Source organism: Leucopleurus acutus, assembly GCF_964270905.1.
Source record: "Leucopleurus acutus genome assembly, chromosome: 2".
NCBI lineage: Eukaryota > Metazoa > Chordata > Mammalia > Artiodactyla > Delphinidae > Leucopleurus > Leucopleurus acutus.
The window spans coordinates 161,143,612-161,158,600 of record NC_139143.1 but is presented as its reverse complement, the minus strand read 5'-3'; the positions used below and the strand labels follow the sequence as shown (position 1 = coordinate 161,158,600).

At 41.0% G+C, this 14,989-nt stretch overlaps 1 protein-coding gene across 1 annotated transcript in view; it reads left to right on the top strand.

The window, feature by feature from the left end:
* Positions 1 to 664: 664 nt before the first annotated feature.
* The window catches only part of RLF (RLF zinc finger), a gene marked incomplete at both ends in the record, with an annotated part of 82,848 nt that continues 68,523 nt past the window's right edge, over positions 665 to 14,989 (top strand). The window contains one exon of the mRNA XM_082834616.1: positions 665 to 898. Within this exon, the coding sequence (XP_082690742.1) occupies positions 665 to 898 (234 nt within the window). The remainder of the gene's footprint in view (positions 899 to 14,989) is intronic.

Below are 14,989 nucleotides of genomic sequence, written 5' to 3'. Positions count from 1 at the left end.
TTTGCCTTATGGTGTGTGTTTTTTGGATCTTATTTAAGAAAGTCTTCTCTATTTTGATAACATAAAGATATTTATATTTTCTTTACTCCATCCAGCATTTAATTTTTGGATATGCTCTGAGTTAAAAATCCAATTTAACTTTTTCTTCCCCCTTTTGGAAAAAAATGTTCCAGCGCCATTTATTGAAAAGTTCACCCTTTACCTACTGACTTGTAATGCCCTCTCTATTATAAACCACATTCCCATGGGCTAGTCTTCATTTCGGCCTCACAACCTCCACTGGCTTATTTTTCTTCTACTGGGGATGCTTTCCTTTATCGCTCTTCTCAGGGCTGCATCTCTCTCGTTCTTCAGATCGCAGCTCAAATGTCATTCCTCCATATCTAGATTATATGTACAGGTATGTCCGTCTCGGGGACCTCACGACTCCAAAAGGTCTGGAAGGACTGCAGTAGGCAGGAGCCACTGTTCAGCTGTTGCCAGGCCGTTGCCCGGGCGGCTGTCGGGGAGGCCGCAGAGGGGAGGAACATCCCGAGTTCGAGTGACGGAATCCAGCGGGCGCCGGAGTCGCCCAGGGGTGCGTCACAGAGCGCGGTCGACCGGGGGCGGGGCCAGGTCTGAGTCACGTGGCTTGGTTGCCTACGCGCTGCTGGGCCGTGGGAAGATGGCGGACGGAAAGGGAGACGCCGCCGTCGCCGGGGCTGGGGCTGAGGCTCCGGCGGGAGTCGGAGCCGGAGACGGAACCGAGACAGAGTCCATGGCTCGGGGTCAGAGCCCTGCATCTCCGGTGCCGGGAGCCTCAGGGCTGCGACCTTGTCTGTGGCAGCTGGAGACAGAGCTGAGGGAGCAGGAGGTGTCGGAGGTCTCATCTTTGAACTACTGCCGGAGCTTTTGCCAGGTGAGGGGCGGACTGGCTGGCTGAGGGCGGCAGGGCGGGGAGGCCGGGGGAAGAGGCCCCGGACCCGTTGCTGCAGCCGGGGCCGGACTGAAAGGCGCCACCTCCATGTCTTGCCGCGCCCCCGGGCCGGGAAGGCCCAGTTCGGAAGCCCGACCGCTGGCCCCCCTCAGCCACTGCCCGACTTCGGCCACCGCCAGGGCGGGTTGCGCTGGGTTAGACTGAGAGCCCGAAGGGCGCCGGCAGCTCCCTGGAAGGGCCGTGCCCTGTCGTCGTTGCCTGTCCCCCCGGCTGGTGGTTGGAGCGCCATTGCCTCCTGAGGGATTGATTGCTCGCTCGTTCCTTCCCGGAGATGCTTTTTTGAGTAGAGTGCAGATCTCCAAATTGGAAAACCTGGGTTTTCCTAAATAATCCGGAGATATATGCTGGGGCCAGAGACTTATGTTTGGAGTCAACGTCTTCTGGGCCCCTAAAAGGTATGACAGTTGGCTTTGAAAGACGTCTAGGGCTTTCTGCTTAAGGATTGTGGAGCTGGTTGGCTGTTTGGTTTTTGCTGCCTTTTTTGGGGGGGGCATCAAAGCTGTTCTTTCGCCTCTTCTATATTCCTTTGAGAATTGTGCTGCCAGAAATGAGGCTCGTGATCCTTGTAGTGGTTATTAGGCTCTTTGAGTAGAAGAGGATTGGGAAAGATGAGGAGTGTGGTCTCTTTTGGCAGTTCTGTGACCATTTCTGTGCCGTAGTAGGTCCTAAACCTATGATTACATATTTCTTGGTATGCTTAGTTTCGTTTCCAGGATCACGCCGAGATTTTTCTTTATAAATTTAAAGATGTGCCATTATTATTTCTACGTTTGCTTGTTTGTTCTAATCAGGTTTTGGAGCCGCCCCTCTGCTTCTCACCTGATGCACCTTAGAAAATGCAAAATAGTCGTTGGCACTTGGGCTCTTAATGAGTAGTTGAGTGTGCTGAATAAATTGCGGTGTTCCACAGTTATAATTTTGAGGGACAATTTGCTCTGTTGGTCCGGAGAAGAATCAAAAATTGACTTGATTGAATGTCTTTCTCCCTCCTCTCTGCTGAGCCAGAAGCACTTCATCTCTAAATGGGTTTTGTCCTTGATAATCTTTTCCATACGTTGTATCACTCCAGTTTTTATGTCTACAACCGTCAGTCTTTCCCTGAACTCTGAAGTACTAAGGTGTTCTTTGCTTCTTCACTAGCAGTGAACATTCTTAGTACGCATATTTACTTTACAAACTTTTACTGACTCCATAGGATGGTGCCAAACACTTTACCAAGTGCTGAGGAAACGTAAATAAGACTGCACTTACCCTTGATGAGCTTATGGTTGGGAGGCGGTAGTAGAAATAACAGTATTGTCAATGCAGTTTTGGTAATGATGGAAGAGGAGGCGTTGTAGAAATACTGGGAGAGGCCAGTTTAGATGGGGTGGCCTGGGAAGGCCCTATGGCTGAAGGGATGAAAATGAGTCTTGAATATCGGGGAAGGGGGTGGTATTCCAGTGCCAAAGGTAGAGATGAGAAGGAAAACAGTGCTTTGGGAGAAGAGGGAGCTAATTGGACCCGGATTAGTGAGGAGGAGAGCAGAAAAACTGTTGGTTTTGGGTAAGTCTCCTAAGCTTGCGTTGTCTTCCTAGAAGAATAGCAAGAATGGATATAACCCATCAAATTGAAGCTTGTCAGAGGATAACATATATATATATATTCTGCTTTATGCCTACTGCTGGCAGCTCTGATTTTATTTTAACTGAATTTTAATGTATTGAGTCTTAGTGATACTTAGATATGTGAGGGCACAGAAGAATTTTAAAAAGGAAGTACTTTTGTAATTTGTCTTTTTTATGAAGTTCTTTTTTTTGGCCTGAAGTTTTCCCAAAACAATGTTTTGCACTAACAAAATAAAAGGAGTATCTGTGACGGTATGTTGTAATAGAAAGCACATTGGATTACGAATTAGTTGGGTCCTAATTATGACTTTACCACTTACTAGCTAATAACCTGGGGCAAACAATGACTGTGAGATTGTTTTGTTTTCTGACCTTTATCTTGTAGCGCTTTATACGAACAGCAGACAGAAAGTTTATATTCAACCCTTCACAGTATTTATCACAATATTTTTGTTACATTTTCCCCATAGCCCAGATAAAATCAGTAGAGTATCCTTTCTTACCAGATACAGAAAAGTTTTTTAAAATTTTATGATGAAGTAGGAATAATTTCACTATCCAAATTTGGTTGAATAGCTTTTGGTTTCACATTTGAAAGGCAGAATAAAATTTATTCATCTACTGATTGTGTGTGTGCGCCTGACATTGCATTAAGTGCTGGAGATAGGAGCCTGCTCTGCAGGAGCACCTAATGAATGTGTAGAGAGATGTAGTTGTATTACATTATCATAAAGGCCTGACCTGTGCTCTCTGGGATGCTTAACTGCCACAAAATTATTTCCATCATGTGTTTACTTTAGAGATATTGTCTTAAGGACTTATACTGTGCCAAGTAGATCCCTCCTGCAACAGGCTGGGACCGTATTCTCTCTAGCTCTTGCAGCACTTAAAAGAAATGGCTCTGTCTTTGGAATTGCACCAAATCAAGAAATGAACTAACATATGAAAGGATAGAGAAGCTTGTTTCATTCTGGGCATGTTTTCAATTTTCAGAAGTTTGTGAAGATGATCAAAATGAAACTTCAGAAGTAATAGTTACTAAGAAAATGATATTTAGATGAAGTTGTAGTCCGTGAAAATTTGTATTCAGTGATTATGGGGTGTGTGTGTGTGTGTGTGTGTGTGTGTGTGTGTGTGTGTGTGTTTTCCCCTTCCCTCAGTTCCTTTTCTGAAAACATTGTCTGCCAGACAGTCAGTGTGGATAAGATTAACTCCAGAAAACAGTCTTTCTTTGTTTTGCTGAAAAATTGATGATATCCTCTCAAATTCTTGCTATATTTTGGGAACCCAGATTCCTGAAGTTTTCCAACTGGCTGTTGTATTTGTAACACAAATTTTGAACACTTTTTTAAAGTAGACTTCATTAATAACTTGAAATTATACTTTGAGACTATCAAGCAGAGTAGTTTTATGAGTAAACCTTGTTTATGAGACACTTTGAGTTCTGGAACTAACAGTGACTTTGTAGATTTTTAAATGTTAAATTAGGTAAGTACTGAATATTTCATTTTCCCCTAGATTAGTGATTGAGTTCAAAGGGCCTAAATCAGATGGGCATACTGGCTTTACCATTTAAACTAGCTGTGTAACCTTGGCGCATGTTATTTTCTTTAAACCTTAGTTTTCTCATTTGCAAATGGAATGATAACAGTACTTACTGTTCTCTATGTAAATACACTGTTGTGTGGACTAAATAAAATAATCTCTGTAAAAAACAATGGCCCCAGAATTATCTGAGTTATCCAGATTTCTTGGAATAAAAAGTCTTAACAGTCTTGCCCCCAGCTTACTTTTCAGCTCTTACCTAGCCTTTCCCATCACCCCAGTTCTACTGTTACTTATTCAGGAGTACTTGGAGTTCATGGATCAAACTGGGATCTCAGTTACTCCTATGATTAAAATTTTGCCTGTGAATTTCCAGGTGCATTATTTTGGAAAAGATGACCTTAATTTTCATTGGATTCTTCAAGATCCAAGACACATGTTAGGTTTTCAGTAAATATTTCCCAAGTGACTGATCTACAAAAGGATGGAATTACTCCTTTAACAAAAACTCAGCTCATTAAGCATTTTTATGTCTTTCCCTTTCATTGTGCTGTTCTATCCTTTTCTCTCATTTTCTGCATGACAAGTTTTCCTTCTCTAGGGCCCAGTGCAAATGTTACCTTGTCTGTGAAGCTTTCTTTGATTTTACTAGATAGATTTCCTCTTAGTTGTTTGTGTTCTTTTGACACTTTGCACATACCTATGGTTTTAACTCCTTTCCTTGCTGTCACCGTCTTAGTTCAGGCTTCATAATGTCCTTTTGCAGCAACTCTTCACTAATCTTTCTTGCCTTCTTACTGGCCTTATCAGCAATGCATTTTGATGTTCCTTTTAAATTATAAACATAATCTTGTTAGTCACTTTATTCCCTAAAATTCTTCAATGGTTTTTTCCCCAAAGGCAAGATAAAATTCACACTTATCAGCCTGGCATGCAAAGTCTTTTAGGATCTGGACTTGCTCCACCCCTTACACCCAACTTTTTTTTTTTTTGTCTACCTTCATCCCAGTGTTCATCTCTCAGTCCACTTGATTAACCCCAGGGTCACCCCTTCCTCATCTGCTTATTTATCCTTTAAGACCTGACTCAAATAATAAGTTTTTTAGAGCATTTTCTGATTTCAGCAGACAGAATGAGGTGATTCTTTCACAGAATATGGACTCCAGTAGCATCTTGTACATCGGCACGGTACCTCAATGTTTTTGTCCATGTTTATCTCTTCTATTGACTAGTAAACCAACGAGTCTTTGTTGTATACCTGGTACCTAGCAATTAATACAATGCCTGGCCCACAAAACTAATCTGTTGAATGAATTATATTGTAGGAACTTCATAATATACTCAAGAGATGAGTACTTCAAAAAAAACACCTAATGTAAAATCTAGTATGTTAAAAGGCAGTTCTACCATAAGAAATTCCTATAAAGGAACAGGATAGGAGATTTTGGTCCTTTCTTAGAGACAATACTTGTCAACTTAGCTTACATTAATATAATAAATATAATAAAATACACATTTACATGTGTGGGTTGAGGACTAGTGTTGATGAAGGGAGAAAATAGGAGGCATTATATAGTATTGAGGAAGAGTTACCAGTCTAATAGGACAACAGTTTGGAGATGTTGAGAGAGGGAGGATCAGTCTTCCTAACTCCTTGAGGTTGGTGGCCGTGAAGACTCTTGAGCATTACCTCTTTCATTTATTTTTACCTTTTTCAATTATTTATTTTAAAGGGCTTTTATTAAATGCATTAGCTTTTCTTCTTGTGCTGCCTTCTCCTGGGAGATGTCTAAATAGGAACTAAATGACAGTTATAACAGCAAAAGCTAGCTTTTCAGTGTGTGTAACCAAAACATATTATTATAAATGTGACCTGTGAAGCAGTGAGAACTTTGGGTGCTGTTATTTACTGTGGTACCACCCAGTCTCTTGTACTGTGGTCCCTAGTGACTTCTGTGTCTACCTGTGGATCATGCTCTTCTGAACAATGTTAGTTAAAAAGTCTAGATAGAACACACCGCTTATTTCAAGACTGCAAAGGCATTGGCAAACTAAAATGTGCTTTGTTTTCATTCAGTTGTAGACATCTGTCATCTCTCCCAGAGGTCTTCTTTGACTATCTTATCTAAAACAGCACTTCCCCATCTTCTTTACACTGCTTTATATTTCTTTTAATCACTGACTCTGTCTGATATGTGTATTTGTCTGTATCCCCACCTGGAATGTAAGCATCATGAGGGTGTTTGTTTTCTTTACCCAGTGCCTAGATAGTCCCTGGCACTTAATGGCTATTCAATCAGTATTTATTGATCTTTTATCTCCTTCCTTCCATAAATCCCTGACTAGACTTCTTAAGAGTAACAAGCAAGACTTAGCTTATCTTTATCAAGAAATAGGAACTTTTCTTGTCAGCAGATTTATGCTGCTTCCTAGTAGGGATCAGGTTTTATTGTTCTTTGTATCTTGATTAACTAAGAGTAGAACCTCATTTTAATTTCATTTATATTTTCTAAGAACTTCCCCTGGTTGCTTATATTCCACAAATATTTAAAGTAATGAATTTTTCAGCAAACTTTCTTAGCCAGATTGAAGCATTTATTTTGGATATGATTGACACCATACTTTACAACCCAAACATAGATTGCAAGATGGTATAAAAAATAGATTCCTAAAACTTTCATTGCTGACATAAGCAACATAGAAACCATATGAAAAAATAGAGGGATATTTAATTTATTGAGCATCTTTTGTGTGCCAGGCACTTGGGTAGGTGGTGGTATTTTCCTTTTACGGTAGAAAACAGACCCAGGGAAATTACGAAACTTTCCCAGGATCACACAGCTGTGGCGAAGTCTTTGACTCCAGAGCCCATGCTGTTTTTCTTATATCAGCATTTCCTAAATTATGTTTTGTTCCATGAAATATATGTATGCATAAGCACTTCTTGAAATAAGGATTATTTGTTCATATAAGTTGGGAAAATGTTGGGATAAACGTTTTTTGTTGTTGTTGTGTTCTGTTTTGTTTTGTTTTGTTTTTGCGGTACGTGGGCCTCTCACTGTTGTGGCCTCTCCCGTTGCGGAGGCTCCGGACGCGCAGGCCCAGCGGCCATGGCTCACGGGCCCATGCGCTCCGCGGCATGTGGGATCTTCCCGGACCGGGGCACGAACCCGTGTCCCCTGCATCGGCAGACGGACTCTCAACCATTGCGCCACCAGGGAAGCCCAGTGTTGTTGTTTTTTAATTAATTAATTAATTTTTGGCTGCTTTGGATCCTTGTTGCTGCGCACGGTCCCCCTCTAGCTGCGGTGTCTTTGCCGCAGTGCGTGGGCCTCTCAGTGCGGTGGCTTCTCCCGTTATGGAGCACGGGCTCCAGGCAAGTGGGCTCAGTAGTCGTGGCTCGCGGGCTCTAGAGCGCAGGCTCAGTAGTTGTGGTGCACGGGCCCAGCTGCTCCGCGGCACGTGGGATCTTCCCGGACCAGGAACCGAACCCGTGTCCCCTGCATTAGCAGGCGGACTCTCAACCACTGCGCCACCAGAGCAGTTCCTAAACATTTTTTTAATATGACACATTGTGACTCTTCTAGAGAGACATTTAAGTATTGTACAACATTTGCCAAAATTAAGGTGTCTAAAACATTTAACATTTGGGAGATTGGGATTGACACATATACACTATTTATACCATGTATAAAATAGATAACTAATGAGAACATACTGTATAGCCCAGGGAACTCTACTTAATGCACTGTGGTGATCTAAATGGGAAGGAAATCCAAAAAAGAAGGGATATGTGTATATGTATAGCTGATTCATTTTGCTGTACAGTGGAAACTAACACAACATTGTAAAGCAACTATACTCCAATAAAAATTAATTTAAAAAAATAAATGAAACATTTTGCCATGTTCTAAACCTTATGTCAGCCCCCAAATCACATGCTTTACTTTCATTATAGTAAAGCAAATTAGTGTGGTGAAGAGTTGATTGCTTTATGTTTCTGCACACCACCGAGTTTTGATTTCCTGCTGTTAGCCTAAACATGACTGTGAGCTTTTTTTTTTCCTTTTTGGCTGCATTGGGTCTTTGTTGCTGCGCGTGGACTTTCTCTAGTTGCGGCGAGCAGAGGCTACTCTTTGTTGCAGTGTGCGAGCTTCTCATTGCGGTGGCTTCTCTTGTTGTGGAGCACAGGCTCTAGGCACGTGGGCTTCAGTAGTTGTGGTGTGTGGGCTCAGTAGTTGTGGCACGTGGGCTCAGTAGTTGCGGCGCATGGGCTCTAGAGTGCAGGCTCAGTAGTTGTGACGCACAGGCTTAGTTGCCCTGTGGCATGTGGGATCTTCCTTGACCAGGGATTGAACCCGTGTCTCCTGCATTGGCAGGTGGATTCTTAACCACTCTGCCACCAGGGAAGTCCTGACTGTGAGCTTTTTATAAAACCAATTTCCCTCCAAAGTTTTCGCAGGTGTTAGATTATACTTATTGTCCCAAATGAAAAATATTTTAATGTATTACAATTTTTTGGAAGTTGAGAATGAATTACATTTCAGACATATTTTGAGTTCAAGTTTATTTATTCATCTAGGTTTACCTATATTTCTGCACATAGCAAGCTTGGGAACTACTGATGTATTTGTCTTTTCTCCTCACTTTTGTGCTGCGCCTGATTTCGCTAATGTGTTTTTTAGAGGACTTTTCTTATTCTTTTTGGGGGGATCTAGTAGCTTATTGTGCTGACATTTGATGTCATTGTATTTTTACTCCCAAAGAAATAACCTGAGTGTGTCACATTAGCCAGCACAGTAATGCCTTCTAATATGGACACTTAGAAGAATTATTACCAGATATGATAGAATGAATGACTTAGCTTGGGAATTGTATTTTTATGATATATGGTTGTGTAAAACAGGCATATTTTAATTTGGGATTTCATTTTCTTTTTTCCATATGTATGTTTAAAATATATAAGGTATCCTGGGCTTCCCTGGTGGCACAGTGGTTGAGAGTCCGCCTGCCAATGCAGGGGACACGGGTTCGTGCCCCGGTCTGGGAAGATCCCACATGCCGCGGAGCGGCTAGGCCCGTGAGCCATGGCTGCTGAGCCTGCGCGTCCGGAGCCTGTACTCCACAACGGGAGAGGTCACAACAGTGAGTGGCCCGCGTACCGCCAAAAAAAAAAAAATATATATATATATACATATATATATATATATATAAGGTATCTTAAAGAAATAAAACTAATTATATATAGTTTTTGTTTTTTGTGACTCCAAACTGATACATGCACATTCTAGAAGCTTAAGACAAGATGTATAAATGCATAAAGTAAAAAGTGAAAGTACCATATAGCCTCACTGTTAATAACTTGATGTATTATTCTGATTTTTGGAAAAGCACATATAGTATATGTGTGTATATAAATATTAAAACTTTTAGTTGCCCAAGCAACTCATGAACACATTCTAATTGTAAAAACTTAGAATAACGTAAAAGAAGAGAAAGTTAAGATGAAAACTACCATATACTCCCTATACTTCAGTACTACATTTTCTTAGGTTAACAGTTTGGGAATGTATACTTACAGAATTTTTCCATATGATATGTATTATTTTTAGAAAAATACTGTCAAGTTTATATACTAAAACTTGCTTATTTCATTTAATATATTGTAGATATCTTTTCACATGGAACACACACATATTAACTACATTAAAAAAACTGCATAGTATTCCATTGAAAACTGCATTGATTTTATTTTTATTTTTTAATTAATTTACTTTTGGCTGCGTTGGGTCTTTATTGCTGTGCACGGGTCTTTCTCTAGTTGCGGTGAGCGGGGGCTGAGCGGGGGCTACTCTTCATCGCTGTGCGTGGGCTTCTCATTGCGGTGGCTTCTCTTGTTGTGGAGCGTGGGCTCTAGGTTCATGGGCTTCAGTAGTTGTGGCTCGCGGGCTCTAGAGCTCAGGCTCAGTAGTTGTGGCTCACGGGCTTAGTTTCTCCACGGCATGTGGGATCTTCCTGAATCAGGGCTTGAACCCATGTCCCCTGCATTGGCAGGCGGATTCTTAACCACTGTGCCACCAGGGAAGTCCAAAACTGCATTGATTTTAAATTATGCAAGTAGCAAAACCTTCAACACTCTTTTTTTTTTTCCTAATTTATATTTATTTATTTATTTGGCTGTGTTGGGTCTTCGCTGCTGTGTGCAGGCTTTCTCTAGTTGCAGTGAGCAGGGCCTGCTCTTCATTGCAGTGCGCGGGCTTCTCATTGTTGTGGCTTCTCTTGCTGTGGAGCATGGGCTCTAGGTGTGCAGGCTTCAGTAGTTGTGGCTCATGGGCTCTAGAGCGCAGGCTCAGTAGTTGTGGCACATGTGCTTAGTTGTTCCACAGCATGTGGGATCTTCCCGGACCAGGGCTTGAACCTATGTCCTGTGTACTGGCAGGCAGATTCTTTTTTTTTTTTTTTGCGGTACGTGGGCCTCTCACTGTTGTGGCCTCTCCCGTTGCAGAGCACAGGCTCCGGACGCGCAGGCTCAGCGGCCATGGCTCACGGGCCAAGCTGCTCCGCGGCATGTGGGATCTTCCTGGACTGGAGCACGAACCCGCGTCCCCTGCATCGGCAGGCGGACTCTCAACCACTGCGCCACCAGGGAAGCCCACTGGCAGGCAGATTCTTAACCACTGTGCCATCAGGGAAGTCCCAAAACCTTCAACACTCTTAATTTAAAAATTTTTAAAACTGTAAAAGCTATGCTCAAGGCAGAATATATGAAGCTACAGAAAGGTTTTAGGAAAAAGTAGAAGCCCTTTCTTGCCTTCAGTTCCTCCAGTCACTCCCCACAGCAGTTAACGGTGTCTTATGTGTTCTTAAAAATTAAAATGCACACTCTTCTGCAATTTATATTTTAATTAATTAATTTTTGAAAAGAGTTATTATTTTTTAAATTTATTTTTGGCTGCGTCGGGTCATAGTTGTAGCACTTGGGATCTTCCTTGAGGCATGCGGGATCTTTTGTTGCGGCGCATGGGCTCTTCGTTGTAGTGCACAAGCTTCTCTCTAGTTGTGGTGTGCGGGTTTTCTTTTCTCTAGTTGTGGCGCGCAGTCTCCAGGGCACATGGGCTCTGTAGTTTGCAGCACGCAGGCTCTAGTTGAGGCACACGAGCTCGGTAGTTGTGGCGCACAGGCTTAGTTGCCCCGCGGCGTGTGGGATCTTAGCTCCCTGACTAGGGATAGAACTCGCATCCCCTGCATTGATTGTAAGGCGGATTCTTTATCACTGGACCACTAGGGAAGTCCCTACATTTTGATTTAATATACTGAGGACAACTTTCTGTATCAGTACACGTTGAACATTACCATAATTAAATAATTTGTATTCTTTTTTGTTGTTACCGCAAATAATGTTGAAGTGAACAACCTTAAGCATTAAGCATTAGTTATTTATATCCATAGCATAAATTCCTGGCATTGACATTACAGTACTGGACTAAAGAGAATTTTTTTTTTTTTTTTTTTTTTTTTTTTTTGCAGTACGCGGGCCTCTCACTGTTGTGGCCTCTCCGGTTGCGGAGCACAGGCTCCGGACGCACAGGCTCAGTGGCCATGGCTCACGGGTCCAGCCGCTCCGCGGCATGTGGGATCCTCCCGGACCGGGGCACGAACCCGCGTCCCCTGCATCGGCAGGCGGACTCTCAACCACTGCGCCACCAGGGAAGCCCCAAGAGAATGTTTTTTTAAAATTTTGATAGATACTGGCCTACGAGAAGTTGAGTATGTACTTCCACCAATAGTGTTATGGAGTCCCTGTTTCACTATATCCTTGCCAACCCTGGTATTACTAAACTTTTTAATATTTGCCCATCTGATAGTGGCAGATAATTGCTATCACACTATTAATTTGTATTTTAACAGCATTAAAAAAATTTATATATTCATTTATTTTGGCTGCGCCGGGTCTTAGTTGTGGCACACGGGATCTTCGTTGTGGCATGCGGGATCTTTAGCTGTGGCATGTTGGCTTCGTAGTTGCGGCATACGTGCTTCTTAGTTGCAGCATGTGAACATGTAGTTGCGGCATGCATGCAGGATCTAGTTCCCCAACCAGGAATTGAACCTGGACCCCTGCATTGGGAGCACGGAGTCTTACCCACTGGACCACCAGGGAAGTCCTTGTTATTTTTTCATGTGTATTAGATATTTACTTTTTTTTCCTGTGAGGTTTGTCTTTACCTTTTTTTTTTTAACATACTTCTGTTTTAAAATGTTATTATTTAAAAGTCATTAAAATTTGGTTGTGTCTAATGATCGAGTGTGACCTTGTAATCTTAAGATTCCATGCTGCTTTGAGGTTCTCAAGAAGCAGAACATACTACAGAGAGTTAGTTGCAGCCTAACCTGAGGCCATCAGAATGTATCATACAATTTAGTGATTGATTGTTGTTGTGAGAGATTTGTCAGTGTACGTATTTCCAACAAACATTTATTGATCATTACTACTTTGGGGAGATTTGGGAATCTTTGGGAAGACTGAGTCATAGCTGAATAAATGGAAAGACCCTAGTGCATTACATTAGCTAACTCTTTCTTATGTTGTTATCTTTATATGTTTTCAGATAAAGTGTCACTGAATGGATGTATTACCTTGCACCAAATCAGTTTGTTATGGGGCCTCAAATTGCTGCTTAAATGAGATGGCCTTTTAGGTGTGATTCTCCTCTAAAACTACATAAGTCTATTGGGAAACATTTGCTAAGGATTATTTTCTAAGTCACCTCCAAACATTTGCCTTGTGTATCCTTATTGAAATAAATAAATTTTAAATGTTCTATTTATGCAGTACCAATATATAAATTACAAGCAAACACAGAAGTATAAAAGGGATGAGACTTTTAAAACTAATTTAAATAAAAGTTTCAATATTATATTTCTGCCCCTTGATGGGTTATCATTTACACCTTTAGGGTAAATGCCCATCCCAGTGGAAACCACTCTACTAATTTGAGCTGAAATTATTTGTTTACATTAGTTGTTATGCTCACTATCCTTATTTGACTCTTTCCTTCATAATGAAAGCTTGATTTTGGTAAATGAAAATGTTAAACCTAGAGCAAATTATCCAATGAAGTTCTAACAGTAAATGTGGGTAAAACATCATGTTTCGTCAATATTACGTTTTATTGTCTTATAAAATGGAGAACATATACAATAGAAAGTACATTTTAAGTTTGAAGTTAAGAGGTTTCGGTTTAAATTCTCATTCCAACACTTTTGTGATCTTAAACCTTGCCGTGAGTCTATATTCTTGTCTATAAAATTGGGGGTAATAGAAAGCTACCCCGTAGGTTGTTGTGAGGATCAAATGGGACAATATTACAGTACCCGTAGCATAGTTTTTGGTAGCAGCAGATAGGTACCCAGCGTGTCTGTCTCTTTATTTCGTTTCTATACTGAATATTGTTTTTTTTTTGGTTGGTTTTTTTTTTGTTTTTTTTTTCCGGTACGCGGGCCTCTCACTGCTGTGGCCTCTCCCTCTGCAGATGCACAGGCCCAGCGGCCATGGCTCACGGGCCCAGCCGCTCCGCGGCATGTGGGATCTTCCCGGACTGGGGCACGAACCTGTGTTCCCTGCATCGGCAGGTGGACTCTCAAAGAAGTATTTCATGTAGCGTGGTTTTCCTCCATTTTCCTGTCAATGTAGAGCTCACTGAAAGAAAAGTTACCTAAATGCTTTCAGAGCATTTGCTAACATAGTTTTAGATTCAGAGAGCCTATGATGAGTTTTGTAGACTGGAAGTGTAATTTACAGTAACTTTCTATTACATTGAAGCAATATGGATGCCTTTTGGGGTTTATAGTAGGTATAATGCGTTTGATGTGTTGCAACTAATAGTTCGTTCTATATGAAATATTTTTTATTCATTTGGCTGTTGGCTTTAACTTGGTTTATTGTTTGGCATTTAAATTTTGTGTTTCATTTTATTGAAATGTGCATATATCGAAAGTGATTTGAGTTTGTAACATGGATTTGAGTTCTGGGGAAAAAGTTGGCCATGTTTTCATAAAATTGTAGAATCTTATGTTTGGGGGAAGAACTTTGGAGGTTTTCTGCCCCATTCCCTTTCCAGCTTAAAACTTGTAAGTTAGAAACTCCCTCTCAGTCGAGGATGTTAGCCGAGGATCAGAATAATTATATCAGTATTGTGTGATATTATATAACAGCTGTAATATCAATAAAGTTCTGAACTTTGACATATCTATTTACTATCAAGCAAAATTGATTATCATTGTAATCTGATGTGAGCACCTTTCTAAAAAATACTGTGATCTTAAGCATTTTCTTTTTAAAATTCCCACAAGTGCAGTTTGGTCAATATTATGCTGCTCTTCTCCTTTACAGGGTTTGAAGGAAGCAGTGAGAATTTGGGAGTTCAATCTACTTAGTTGAATTTGTTTTAGTATACAGGCATATTTCATGCTAATCAAAGATATGTATTGGAAAAATTGTCTTAATCGAACTTCAAAAATAAGTTAGCATATCCTTTAATAATTGGGCAAAGAATCAAAAGCAAATAATTACAAAATACGTGTTATGTGCTACTTGGGGTTCTGGTCTGCAGTGAGCTTATTGTCTAGTGGAGAAGATAAATATTAAGCAGTTTTTCCTGTTACATATGCTTATTGGTACAAAAGAGCAGTAGTCAGTGTTTGACGGTTATATGTATTTATCTACCTTCCAACTAGTTTGTCCTTAGGTAACACGAACATAAGCAAAACAATTCCCTTGCTTAACTATTACATAATCATTTTTAGGTCTAACATAAATGGTTTTGAGTAAGCAACATTATTGCTCTTTCCAATTGGTATA